At 46.4% G+C, this 14,085-nt stretch overlaps 1 protein-coding gene across 5 annotated transcripts in view; it reads left to right on the top strand.

Annotated features, from left to right (window-relative positions):
* Window positions 1-1,041: 1,041 nt before the first annotated feature.
* C9H1orf87 (chromosome 9 C1orf87 homolog) overlaps window positions 1,042-14,085 on the top strand; it is a 49,669-nt gene continuing 36,625 nt past the window's right edge. For 2 of the 5 annotated variants that reach the window (XR_003091085.2, XM_014578207.3), the window contains exons 1-4: window positions 1,848-2,610; window positions 4,570-4,727; window positions 6,727-6,946; window positions 13,482-13,610. Coding sequence is in view for 4 of the 5 variants with exons in the window: in XM_014578207.3 (XP_014433693.2) it covers window positions 4,612-4,727; window positions 6,727-6,946; window positions 13,482-13,610 (465 nt within the window). In the remaining variant the exon portion in view is untranslated. Of the gene's footprint in view, window positions 1,174-1,841; window positions 2,611-4,569; window positions 4,728-6,726; window positions 6,947-13,481; window positions 13,611-14,085 lie in introns of those variants that run through there. The other 3 variants (XM_006132335.4, XM_006132336.4, XM_006132337.4) reach the window with 3 other exon arrangements.

Raw genomic sequence — 14,085 nt, 5'->3', positions numbered from 1 at the left:
TTTTGGAATGAAAGAAAATCTTCATTTAAAATGAGCTTTGTGTAGAAAAAAACTAAATGGTTGCACAATTTGAGAGTACATTAGCTCCTTATAGAATTATTCTTTTGAAGAAGGATTGATGAACTAACTGTAGATTGTATTATTTACATACAGTGCTTTTAATTAAGAAAGATTTATGTGACTCTGATCGTAGAAAAATAATAAAAAGTCATATATTTTCAACCTTTATAATGCAAAATATTTTCTGTGCAGTATTACCACATATACATACCATGAATCCAGAAAATAAATTCATTTAAATTATACATTTTCATGTAACTATTATATTTATCAAGTTCAGACCAGAAAATGTATCAAATGCTACATTACAATATTTCACATTGCCTATGCCTTCTTCGAATTTTAATCTGATTTTCTTTTTTGGTTGAAATTTCTATTGTAGTGCCATCAAGTGGCCAGAACTAGAATCGAAGTTTCCAATTTCACGGTTACAAACACTTTATTGTATGCTTGCTGCCCATTAAAATGTAATGTGTACTAGACATGAGAGGCAAAGCGATTATCAATTAATATTGCATTGATTGGACCTTGACTGTAAAAATGGCTGCCTTTGTGTAAAAGGAAAAGCATGTTACCAAGCTGTTTTGTAAGCATTCTGGGGAACTCTTAATATATGTATAATATTTACACCATAAAACAGATCTGGAATTTTTTCCAGCAGGTCTGGCTCAGATGATCCAGACCCATTTGGTGGACTATGACCCATTTGTTTTTTTCCTAGCAGGAACTTTGCCTCATTTTTGTAGTAAAAGCTGCCTATATGATTTTTCTTTCCTTCTCCATGCTCTCCACCCCCCTCCCCATGTCTTTTCTACAATGTTATCATAGCTTTTCTATGGAGTAGCAGACAGGAAGTGTAATAAGAGTAACATTTTCCTGATTCAACCACCTGTGGTTTTCAACCTATTTACCATTGTGGACTACATATGCAGCCCACCTGTGTGACCCTGAGACTGTCACATGGCCTACAGCTGTGTGCTGATTGGGTACCAGATTGAGAACCACTGAATCAGTCCCTGAACGACAGAGACACTCATGAATCTGTCTTCTCTGTAAAACACTGGATTTGCTGTTCAGAAAAGGACTGAACTATGTGACTGAACCTTTCTTCAGGTGATTAATTGGTTGCTCATGTCATCATGTACTACATTAGAAATGTGCAAAACTGGGAATGGATATAGTTTTCAAAAACCTCATCACTTACTGTTTTATTTTGCAAAATCAAAACTTGTCCTATTTTATCAGAACTACCAAGTCTAGAAGTTGATGCACTGCATAAATGGTTCCAGTTGTGGCCCATTTCCAGGTATATGTATTGTGAAAAATAAACCATATGAATCTAATTAGACCAATGGGGAAATCCTACCTGATGACTTATTAGTAGTAAATGTTAAGTGTTCACAACATTGTTTTGTTTTACTACTTTGATAATTTTGAGCTGTATTGAAATTTCTGGTAGTAAAACAAAGAACTGGCTTTTAACAATGAGCTGTTACAGGAGTGTTGGGACATTTTTATAGTAAGGTGCTGCTGATGGGAAACCATGCATTTGTTGTTTGTTATTGCTTCAAGCCAGTTGCTGCATCCCTAACACCCCAAGTCCCAACACCACTCAACTGTTTTGTCTATCAGCTTATTACTATGTCAACGGTATTAGCTGTTTATCTTTGGGAAATCAACTTGCTTTTACTTTTATAGCGGTGTAAGAAAACAATGCACTTTTCAGGAAACCATTGCACACGTACGCTACTTTGGCGCTCTGTGCATTTGACATGTATATGCTTGTCCAAAACTGGAACGTGCTGCGCTCTTTGCACTGGGGTTTTAACATGCCTGTTGGTTCACACTCAGCGCAGAGGTTACCTCCGTGTGAAATATCCCCCTTTGCAAGTCGATCTGTAATTAAACTTTCGGGCAGAACAGGTTTCCTGCAGAGAAATGTGTCGGGTTTTGACTTTTGCCGCCTCTCCATTGGAGCTGGGTTTCTTTTTCATGCCTGTTCAAGTGCAACAAGAACGGGGAGGCTCCAAACCGGCTGCTTTTTAATTCACTCTGGACTGCTGCTCGCCTCGTTTCCTTTTCGCAAAACGTGCTAACAGCGAGAGGGCGCCGTGAACTCTGGCCACCCGGAATGACGCTGCTCCGGGGCAGGGACTAAGGGCGAGGGCCCGAGCCTGCCTTCTTGTGCCTCCCCCCTCATGTCCATTTGAATTTAGGGACTGCAGCCCCGGTTCAAACGGGGCAAGAAGCTCATTTCTGGGGGCCCTGTGCGGGGGTTTTGTTCTGTAGGGCGCCCACCCCACCGGGGCACGTGCCCTAAGCCAGGCGAGCCCTGCCCGGCTGCAGCCCCCTGCCGTGAGTCCACAGCCGGCGCTGGCCCGGGAGGGCGCGGCTTGCTACCGAGGAGCCCCAGCCCAGCCGCGCCCCGCGTCCCTAGCAACAGCCTCCGCCTCCTGCCAGCGGGCTCGTCGCACCAGCCTGCGCTTGCGGCGGCAGCGGGGCTCCCCTGGCCTGCGCCCCGGCTCTGCAGGCTCTAGGGGAGGCAGGCAGGTAGGGGCTGGACGCTCCGGGCGGGGGCTTGTGCGGGCGAAGCCTCGCAGCGGCTGAGGTGTTTCTCTGGGGCCGAGCCACCTCCCCGCGCCCGGTCGCAAGCATCTGCTTGGATCCCGGCTGCCCCCAATGTCCCCCGAGACCCTGCGCTGCAGGGCAACCCGCTCCTTCCTCTCCCTAGCCCAGGGGCCCCCTGCCTTGCTCCCCGCCTTCCTCCCAGGGCTGCCCACAGGCGCCTTTATCCGAGCCTGGGTGGGTCTGGTTGGTTTCCCTAGTCCAGAGATTGGGGGGGGGGGGGGGGGGGGGAGGGAGGTGTGCGACTTGGCAATCAAGGCAGGAATGAGATTCTACCCCAGCCCTCTTGCCAGTCATATAGTTTGGGGTGACATTTTGTTTATTTTGTTTGGCAGCTTAAAGACGAACACATTTATGTGGGCATAAGCCTTCCTGGGGAAAAAACACTTGGTCAAACACCTGGGCTATGTCTACACTGGTGGCTTCTTGTGTGAGTAATATGCAAATGAGGCTATGCAAATGAGACTAAACGAGGAATATCACCAAGCCGCATTTGCATACCTAAGGAGACACCATTTTTTTCAGAAGAGGCTCTTGCGCAAGAAGGAGCGCCTACACTGCCCCTTCTTGCACAGGAAAAACCCTCTTGAGCAATGCGGTTCTTCCTGAAAAGTAATAGGGCTAAGTCTAGACTGGCATGATTTTCCGCAAATGCTTTTAACGGAAAAGTTTTCCGTTAAAAGCATTTGTGGAAAAGATCGTCTAGATTGGCACGGACGCTTTTCAACAAAAGCACTTTGTGCAGAAAAGCATCTGTGCCAATCTAGACACGGTTTTGCGCAAGAAAGCCCCGATAGCCATTTTCGCGATCGGGGCTTTTTTGCGCAAAACAATACCGTGTTGTCTACACTGGCCCTCTTGCACAAAAGCATTTGCGCAAGAGGGCTTTTGCCCTAATGGGAGCAGCATAGCATTTCCGCAAGAAGCACTGATTTCAGACAGTAGGAAGTCAGTGTTCTTGCGGAAATTCAAGCGGCCAGTGTAGACAGCTGGCAAGTTTTTCTTTTGCGGAAAATCTTGCCAGTCTAGACGCAGCCATAGGTGTAACGGCATCGCGCAAGAGGGTTTTTCTTGTGCAAGAAGGGGCAGTGTAGATGCTCCTTCTTGCGCAAGAGCCTCTTCTGAAAAAAAATGGTGGCTCATTAGGTATGCAAATGAGGCTCTGCGATATTCCACACTTAGCCTCATTTGCATATTACTCGCGCAAGAAGCCGTGAGTGTAGACATAGCCCTGGAGTGGAAATCACCAAGGTAGGATATGTGTATGTGTACTAGCATATCAAAAGAAGGGTGTCACTTATCGAGTGTAGGACCAATTTTAAGGAGACCCATTCAATTAGGGTTGATGTCACTTGCTCCCAGTAATTGAAGGGGAGGTGTGAATACCAAAAGAGAGGGGAAATTGCCTTTGTAGTGAGAGAACCAAAGTCCTTACTCAGTCCTAATTTGATCATGTTAAATTTACAAATGAATCCTAGCTCTGCTTTTTCTCTTTTTTTAGTCTGGTTTTGAAGGGGTTTTTTTATACAGGGATGGTTACTTTTAAATCAGTAACTGAGTGTCCAGGGAGGTTAAAGTATTTTCCTGCTGGTTTTTGTATGTTACCTTTCTTGATGTCTGGTTTGTGTCCATTTAACCTTTGGTGCAGAGATTGTCCAATGTGACCATTACTTATGGGAAAGTGGCATTGCTGACAACATGATGGCCTATAGCATGTTAGTAGATGTGCAGGTGGATGTGCTCCTAATGGTGTGGCTGATGTGGTTAGGTCCTATGATGTTGTTGCGTGCTGTGTCAGCTTCCTTCTGGGGCCAAAGGAGTATGCCTCTCCCAGCTGATACATACTTACACAACAACCCTTCTGAATTTTGTTTTATGTTACAGGAAAGTGGGAATGGACAATAGATAGACTGCTAGTTGTACTCCATGCCAAGCATGTCTTCAGTCAGGAATGTACCTTCTGGGGCTGCTGCCCACACTGAGACCATTGTTAAAATAATTGGGAGCAAGTACGTCCGGTACACAGTAGAAAAACCAATAATGTAAGTATGGGGCTTGAAGACCTCTACCGTGTATGAATATAATGATTTGTTTTTTCAGGAACCATCGATGAGGGACTTTGAAATTCTGGGTAGGTTTAAGACCACAATAAAAATAAAATCAAGACCCCAAATTCTAACCTATAAGTACTTAGGGCCAAGTTATTTAACAGGGGGTGTGATACGTTAGATACTTACACGTGAGTTTATGAGCCTAAGTAAGCAGCCTTATGCAGATGTCATTACATTCCAAGGGAGCTACTGGGTATTCTGGATATTTAAAAATCAGGTGCCTTGCATGCCAAACTGTGGTTCAGATTATCGAAAGAGCTCCATTAAAAATGAGGTTTTCAGAAGAATTCAGCATCCATCAGCTTCCACTGAAACCACCAGGAGCTGCCAAAAGCTGGGGTATTGTTAAGGAGCTAGCCACTTAATTTAGCAACCTAATGTGCTCTGAAAACCTGGCCTGTAGGAGTCGCAAAAATGCCCAAGAGATGTGGCAACCCAGGGCAACATTTTCAGAAGCTCTAAGGGTATGTCTACACTATCACCCTAGTTCGAACTAGGGTGGTAATGTAGGCAACCGGAGTTGCAAATAAAGCCCGGGATTTGAATTTCCCGGGCTTCATTTGCATGTTGCCGGGCGCCGCCATTTTTAAATGTCCGCTAGTGCGGACTCCGTGCCGCGCGGCTACACGCAGCACGGACTAGGTAGTTCGGACTAGGCTTCCTAGTCCGAACTACTGTTACTCCTTGTTTCACGGACTCTTTTTAAATACCAAATCCTAGATTTCTCTTTCTGAACTAGATTGGAAAATGTGAGTACCTTGACATTTATAAAAATTAATGACTTTCTACTGGTTCTTCTCATCTAGGTTATAGTATATCACGTAGTAATTTGATGGTGGTGTTTAGTTAATTTGTTTATGGTATGTAAAAAAGAAGGGTATTAATAATAGATTGTCAATGGTAAGAATTTTCCATGAGTCAACACATGAGTTGCCTTTCTTACTTTGCTGTAAGGTCTGGTCTTCACAAAGAAAATGCAGAATTTCAGTGGTCTGACTGCCAATTCAGCTTTAGTTAAAATACATTTGTTGATCTCACCCAGTCAATAGTGAAGAGGAGTTGCATCTTCTAAGACGTTACAGTAGGGTATCATAAGAAATTACCTGACTTACACAGGAAACCTAGCTCGATAATTACTAATAGTATCCATCCAGGTGTTGACATTCCAGTCTAACATCTGTGAAAAAGTGAGGGAAACTGTAAATTATAAACTCAGTGGACCCTTAACCAAAGATCCCTTTTATATTCTAGAATACCCATCACCGAGTGTATTTAGGTAACCTTTTGGTCAGTGATCCCTGGGAGCTGAGCGCTTGGGCAGCCACCCAAGAGAGATTATAATGCCAGCCAGATGCTTAGCAGAGCACCCAGAGTGCTCACAACCGGCAGCATGTGTTTCTACTGGTGGTACACATCTGCACCTGCCTTGGTTCACATAACAGAGTTTATTCTACACACGGATGGAAGAAATTAGAAGGAACATTGCTCTAGGTGCCTTCTGTGTGAAATAAAAAACTTTCCTAGAACAGAATAATACCACTTCTGTTAGGTCAGTGTTTCAGAGACTATTCACTAGAACTGGAGATGTACTTGTCCCATGCTGTTGTAAATGCTCATTTGGGTCATCACGCCTAATGTTGAATCCTAAAGCCACAACAATTGAAGTTTCCTAATGTCTTTTCCTCTACAAGTGATACAGGAGTAACTTGATGAAATTCTCAAGCCTACTACACAGGAGGACATCCTAGATGATCTAGTGGTCTCATCTGGCCTTAAAAGATATGAATTTAGATTCCACTGATAATATCTGTGGGCTTCAATCCAAGCAGCAAACTTTCTAAGAATGGAATATTGTACATGACTGTCTAATCTAAATGCAAATGGAATATATATTTGCATAAGGCTATATCTCTGCTCCTGTTTTTCTCAGCAAGGCAAAGGAGGGCATGAAAGTGGAAACTCAGTCTGCACTCCAGAAATTGCCCGCTTGTAATACAAGACAGACACATGGAAATTCTCCAGGTCTCAATAACCCTCTTTATCAACAAATCAATTATGACCGAGCTTATGAAAGACGGAACACAGACAAACAAGATGAACACGAGCCTAAACAAGCGCAAACAAGCAATAGCAGATTTTTGGATGGCAAAGTGAGTTGCTATACTGTCTGTAGCTGCAGCATTTTGAATGGTACAATCAGTTTCAGGGAAGATCCATGGGTAATATTTAATATTGAAATAACCAGATCTCTTTGCAATAATATAAATATTATGTGCACTAAGAACCTAGTAATGCAATCCTTATGTTTGTGAGCACTTAGTCAAATAGTTGCGTAGAAGCTAAGTCGAATAAGAATTTTACACTCAGGTCCTTTGTAACAGGAGGACTTAAAAAAGGTATTGTTGTTTATTAAGCTGCACTATGTTCCATTAAATAAATAAGCAGAGTTGTACCTGTTCCACTGATAGATACATTGGTTCATTGAAGTTTGAACAAGAGTTGGGCAAAATTTCGTGTCCAAAACTTTTTTCAGACAAAAAAAAAAAAAAAAAGATTTAGTGAAACTAATGTTTTTGCCAATGTTGGTTTTGCCATATTTTTTGTGTTGGAAACCCTATCTCTGCCCCTCAAAAAATCAAGCTGCTTCTGTTTTTCAGTTCTAAATTATTTTCTTTTCTTTTTGAAGTTTTCTTCAATTTTATTTTTTAAATGTATTGTTGATTTGAAACATTTTTGGGGCATCAAACATATTTTGTTTGACCAGAAATGATTTTTTTTAAAATTGAGGCTAGCCAGTGAGCCAAAAAATCCATTTTCTGCCCAGTTGTAGCTGGACCCTAAATATTTAGAAGTGTTTAGTAATTTTGGGTACCTCCTTTTGTAGGTGCACAGCTTGGGATGCTATGCACCTCCAACTCAAACTGAGTCATTCTAGAGGTTGTTCTTAATGAGGTATGGCTATAAAAATGTAGACTATGCCCCAGACAGGGCATGGTTCATAATCACATTATCCTGAGGGGAACTGGTCCTTTTTTGAGTGCTGCCTTCTTGCTCAAAAGAAATCACTCACTGGATTCCTTTACTAAATTTCCCATTCTCCCCACTCTTTGCTCTCCTTTGATTTGCTGTGTTGTTTGCCAAATACCTAACAATGCTCTACATTGTTCCATGTACAACTCTGCAGTCTTTATCAGAGGGGTAGCCGTGTTAGTCTGAATCTGAACCTTGCATCTGACGAAGTGGGTCTTTGCCCACGAAAGCTTATGCTCCTACACTTCAGTTAGTCTATAAGGTGCCACAGGACTCCTCGTCGCTTCTGCAGTCTTTGTACAGCTTGCCCGCCATCCCTAGGAGTTTCATAAATAAACCACTTTAGCCCTTGTTGTAGAAGACTGATATTTGGGACATTATGCCCTTATTTGGGACCTAATGTATTTTTGGAGAGTAGGAATGCAGTGCTAATGGAGGATGGCCATATGTGTGGTAGTTAGAAGGAAGAGTAATATTTGGGGACGATCAGTGCTGAAAGTAGCTAATCATTTGTTTGTTTTAAACCTATTGCAAAAGGCAGCACCTGGCCTTTGTTTCTTTCCACATCAGGGTAGGGTTACACTTCAGCAGAGGAATAAAGGAAAGATTTGTTACCAGTTCAGATATTTGTGAAATGAACTGATCATAGGCGTGCGCATGGGATGTGCCGGGTGTGCCAGGGCACACCCTAATGTTTCAAAGGGCCGCCCTGGTGTGCTGGGGAATGGACGCTGCACAGGGTTTGCCACGCATGCGTGGCTAAAACCGGCAGGTCTTAGGACCTCGCGGAAACCGGTGGCAGGGAGCAGAATCATCACCCCGCCTCCCCAACAAGCGAGGTAAGTTTAAACCCTAGGCAGGAAGGTGGGGGGTATGCCCGCCCCTGGGCAGGAGATGGGAGCAGCACAGCTATGCCGGGGGTTGGCTCAGCTCAGGAGCAGCACAGCTGAGGTGTGTGTGTTGGGTTGGGGCAGCGCGGTTGGGCTCCGGGCTGGGGGGGCCCTGCGTCTGGGGTAACGCAGCTGGCCCGGCCTGGCCCGGCCCGGGGGTCGGGGGCAGCGAAGCTGGGTCGGGGCAATGAGGCTGGCCTGGGGAGGGGAGGGGAAGGTAGGGTCGGGGGCAGCGCGACTGGTCCAGGGAGGGGGGCAGCACAGCTGGCCCCCGCCCCCCAGAGCTGCTTCCCATCCTCCCTTCCTCCCAGACCCCCCTCTTTCTTCCTGCTAACCCCATGTTCCTCTACCCCGCACCCCAGCTCTGCTTCCTGCACCTCCTTCCTCCCGGCCAGCTCTGCGGCCCCTGACCCCCCGCCAGCTCTGCTTCCCGCCCCCCCTTCCTCTTGTCCAGCTCCCCCCACTAGAGGCTCCCAGTGCCGATTTTGCCCCACCTTCCAGTAATTTCCCCCGCCACCACCAGGCTTCAGTCTGGTGCCCAGCCGGAAAACCAGAAAATACCAGACGTTGCATGTGTCCGGTATCTTCTGGATTTTTTTTACCAGACAGAGTGCCCAAAAACTAGACTGTCCAGTAGAAAACCGGACACCTGACAACCCTATGAGTTGGACCTGGTACAGGTACCAAGTGATGGGGAGACTGCCGGAACTTTGGGAACCAGAGACTGTGGGGTGGGGTTTGTAGCCCAAAAGGGGGCTGAGAAACCTGAGGGTACGTCTAGACTACAGGCTTCTGTCGACAGAAGTTTTGTCGACAGATACTGTCGACAAAACTTCTGTCGACAAAGAGCGCCTAGACTACATTGAGTTCTGTCGACAAAGCAAGCTGCTTTGTCGACATGGTAGTGTAGACGCAAAGGACAGTTTACATGCAATAACACCTTCTGTCGACAGAAACTCTGTCGACAGAAGGCGTTATGCCTCGTAAAATGAGGTTTACCAGCGTTGACAAAACTGCTGAGTTCTGTTGACGTTATGTCGACAGAACTCAGCGGTAGTGTGGATGCAGGTATAGTTTTGTCGTCAAAAGTCCACTTTTGTCGACAAAACCCTGTAGTCTAGACACACCCTGTAAGAGACAGAGTAGGGGGAGCACCAGAAGGGTGACAGTCAGGGCGACCCTAGAACTCTGTTACAGACCAGCTGGCTGGAGGAGGAGGGAAGAATAGGGGGAAAGGGTCAGAGAGGAAGGAGCTTATGCTGAGGGGAGGGGGGCAGGTCAGGAGAAGAAAGGAGAAGGAACCAAGGGACAGAGTGGAGGAGAGAGACAAATGCCAGGGGGCCAAGTGGAGACAATGAGGAAAAGGGCAGGAGGGGAAGTGTCAGTGAGAGGGGGGACAGGATGGTGCTAGGAGAGGAGAGGGGAAGGGCTTTGGGGGGCTATATGGGAGAAGGGGAGGTGCTGGGAGAAGGCTTGAAAGAAGGGGTGGGCATGAGGAAGGCAGGGATGGAGCAAGGCATGTGTAAGGGCACATGGGAATGGGGGCAGAGGATAGTGAGGGGATGAGCATCAGGGAAAAAAAGGGCAAAGGGGGCAGGGGCAGTGAGGGAAGGGGGAGGCACCAGGAGGGTGCAGGGATAAGGGAAGGTGCAGGTGCCAGGGGATTCTGGGGTGAAGCAGAAGGGCAGACACCTGCAGGGGAGGGACCAGCACCAGTGGAGAGAGGCAGGGCAGGTGTGTAGTGGGAGGTGTTAGGAGAGGGGATGAGGAGGAGTAGCTCACATGATCAGAGTGGGGCTACTGGATGAGTGGTTACAAGGGGGGAGAGAAGGGCTGGTGGAGGGGGGCAGGTCTCAGGAAGGCTGAGAGCAGTGAGAAGGGCAGGAGTCCAGACAGCAGAGGTGGGTGAGGGGTTGGGGCCGGGGGCAGCAGGCACCAGGGGAGCTGATGGAACAAGGGGAGGAGATATGGTAGCAGAGGGAAAGGGTAGAGGTTTATAAGATAGGGTATGTCTACACTACAGTGCTAATTCGAACTAACTTAGTTCGAATTAGTTAATTCGAACTAAGCTAATTTGAACTAACGGATCCAGACTAAAAAACTAGTTCGAATTAGCATTTTGCTAATTCGAACTAGCATGTCCACATTAAGTGGACCCTGAACCGGGGTTAAGGATGGCCGGAAGCAGTGCCGGCAGGGCATCAGATGAGGACTTAGAGCGTGGAGATGCTGTCTCAGGCTAGCCGAGGGCTGTGCTTAAAGGGACCCGACCCCCACCCCAGACAGACAGTTCTCAGGGATGCCCCGCTTGCAAAGCAGTCCTGTCTTGGAGTGCCCTGAGTGCCCACACTGGGCACATCACAGCACTCGGCCATCAGCCCGGCTGCACTTGCCGCAGGTTGCCATCTAGGGAGAGGAGGCAATTGGGGGGCTGCAGGAGAGCTTCCACCCCCAGAAGCCCGCAGAGCCAGCCCAGTCCTCCCCATCGGGGGCTCGTACCCCATTCCTCCCTCACCTCCTTCCAGTTACCCTTCCCTAGCCCCCCTTCCTGATGTACAAAATAAAGAAAACGTGTGGTCAAAAATAGAATCTATCTTTATTGAACAAAACTCGGGGAGACTGGGAAAAGGAGGTGGGAGAGGGGAAGAGAGAGGATGGGAGAGGGGAGGGCAACTAAAATGATCAGAGGTTTGGAACAGGTCCCATATGAAGAGAGGCTAAAGAGACTGGGACTTTTCAGTTTAGAAAAGAGGAGACTGAGGGGGGATAGGCTAGAGGTCTATAAAAGCATGAGTGGGGTGGAGAGGGTGCATCAAGAAAAGTTCTTCATTAGTTCCCATAATAGAAGGACTAGAGGACACCAAAGGAAAGGAATGGGTAGCAGGCTTCAAACTAGTAACAGAAAGTTGTTCTTCCCAAAGCAAAGAGTCAACCTGTGGAACTCATTGCTGCAGGAGGCTGTGAAGGCTAGAACTAGAACAGAGTTTAAAGAGAAGTGAGATAAAGTGATGGAGGTTCGGTCCATGGAGTGGTATTAGCCAGGGGGTAGGAGTGGTGTCCCTGCCCAAAGTTTGTGGAATGCTGGAGAGGGATGGCTCGAGACAAATGGCTTGGTCACTGTCTTCGGTCCATCCCCTCCAGGGTCCCTAGGGTTGGCCGCTGTCCCTAGGCTTAGTCCTTGTACAATGAGGTTTACCTAGTTCGAACTAAGCGCTCCGCTAGGTTTACCTAGTTCAAATTAAGTTTGAACTAGCGGAGCGCTAGTGTAGCGCCTATCAAAGTTAATTCGAACTAACGTCCGTTAGTTCGAATTAACTTTGTAGTGTAGACATACCCATACTTATTAATAACTTGGGTGCCACAGTGGCACATCCAAACAAGCCACAAACTCAGTACTGGTGCACAACACAAAATTTATTGTGTTCATGGGAGGAAACACTTAGAGGAGACACTTCCCCCAGCCTCTCCACCCCCCGAGTTAATGTCACACACATTGGATTAAAGGAATTGCAGGATAGTTGCATGGGCGGGGGTTGTTGGTGAGTGCCAAACTAATCCCTATTGGTAAGAGGATGGTGGGAAAAGTCTTTTTTTTGGGGGGGGGGTCACATGACACCTTTTATTTCTGGTCATATGTCCATATTGCCCCAGAGGCGTGGCTAATGGGAGTCAAACAATACATTTTTAAAAAATTCTTTGGGTGCACACCCTAATGAAATGTGCTGCTCATGCCTATGGAACTGATTAATTTATTGCAGCTTGCTTTTAGAAATGTTGGGCTTTAATTAATTTCTAGCTGGAAATAATGTGCAATGTCAACTTTAATCTCTAAGGGTATGTCTGCACTACCCCGCTAGTTCGAACCAGCGGAGTAATGTAGGCATACCGCACTTGCAAATGAAGCTCGGGATTTGAATTTCCCGGGCTTCATTTGCATAAGCCGGGCGCCGCCATTTTTAAATCCCGGCTAGTTCAAACCCCGTGCCGCGCGGCTACACGCGGCACGGAGTAGCTAGTTCCGATTAGGCTTCCTACTCCAAACTAGCTGTACTCCTCATTCCACGAGGAGTACAGCTAGTTCGGATTAGGAAGCCTAATCGGTTAGTTTGGATTAGGAAGCCTAATCGGAACTAGCTACTCCGTGCCGCGTGTAGCCGCACGACACGGGGTTTGAACTAGCCGGGATTTAAAAATGGCGGCGCCTGGCTTATGCAAATGAAGCCCGGGAAATTCAAATCCCAGGCTTCATTTGCAAGTGTGGTATGCCTACATTACCCTCCTAGTTCGAATTAGGAGGGTAGTGTAGACATACCCTAATGCAGGAAGGCATTTCTAATAAGTGTGAAATACTAAACTATGAGACTTTTTAGTGGCAGGTTTAGGAAGTTGAATGCATTCTATTATTGTAACAAACTGGCTAGTGTGTGAGCACCGTGCCTTCTACAAGGTAGAATTAGAACAGTACATCTATGAGCTATCATACCAGCAGCGGATGGAGAGTTTCCTTCATCTTGAGCGAAAGGGGACAGTTTTACAGCTGGAGGAGCTAATTATACTAATAAAATGAGGTCTAATTTAATAGCTGTTCCAGTTAAATATGCCTTCAGGGTATATCATTATTGGAGTTTAAACATTTGCTTTCTAAAAAGGAATGAACCATATATTTTGTATGTCAATATTTGTACTCTGTGTGTGTTTCGTTTAAAACAAGGCCACTTATTTTTCTTTGATTGCCTTATAACTAATTCTGTGTTTATTCTTCGAGGGTTTAAAGCCACCAAATATTCACTGTGTGTCTGTCCCGTCGGGAGATCAGTCCTTGTCCTACATTCATGCCCGCCAAAAGCCATCGCTTAGAACTTGGTCTTTAGGACAACATCTAGGACATCACCAGGTAAATGTAGTTAAATATTGCCATAACGGGTCATCTATTAAATATTTTCAGTGACTGTTTGGTTCACTGTTGGCTTTCTAATGATGGGCTTAGTCCTCAACTAGACCAAGTTCACCAGGTGAGGGGAAAGAGAAGGAACGGAGCCAGGGGAAGGGTGGTTCTCAGTCACCTTTTTATCTCTCTGATTCTGAGCCAGCCAAAACTGCCTGTGGTGAAACTGAGAGCAGCTTCAGGGCTACCCTAAATTACATCCGCAACAGCTGAGGATCTGGCAAACCACCACAGGCGCTCATCCACCCACGTCTTACTCTACCATGCCTCCTTATGCTGAAAAGAGAAACTGCAACTTTGCTTGCTTTGTGCAACCCAAGGATTCCTCTGTGGCAAATGGAAGCCTCAGCTGCCTATGTAGGGCAGCTTTATCCCGGTGGCGCAGCTTTTGTAGCATGCAGCCAGAGTGCTGAGGACTGACCTG

The sequence above is a fragment of the Pelodiscus sinensis genome, chromosome 9, assembly GCF_049634645.1.
Source record: "Pelodiscus sinensis isolate JC-2024 chromosome 9, ASM4963464v1, whole genome shotgun sequence".
In the NCBI taxonomy this organism is placed as follows: domain Eukaryota; kingdom Metazoa; phylum Chordata; order Testudines; family Trionychidae; genus Pelodiscus; species Pelodiscus sinensis.
The sequence above is the reverse complement of the archived record's forward strand: the minus strand, read 5'-3'. Positions and strand labels throughout refer to the sequence as shown.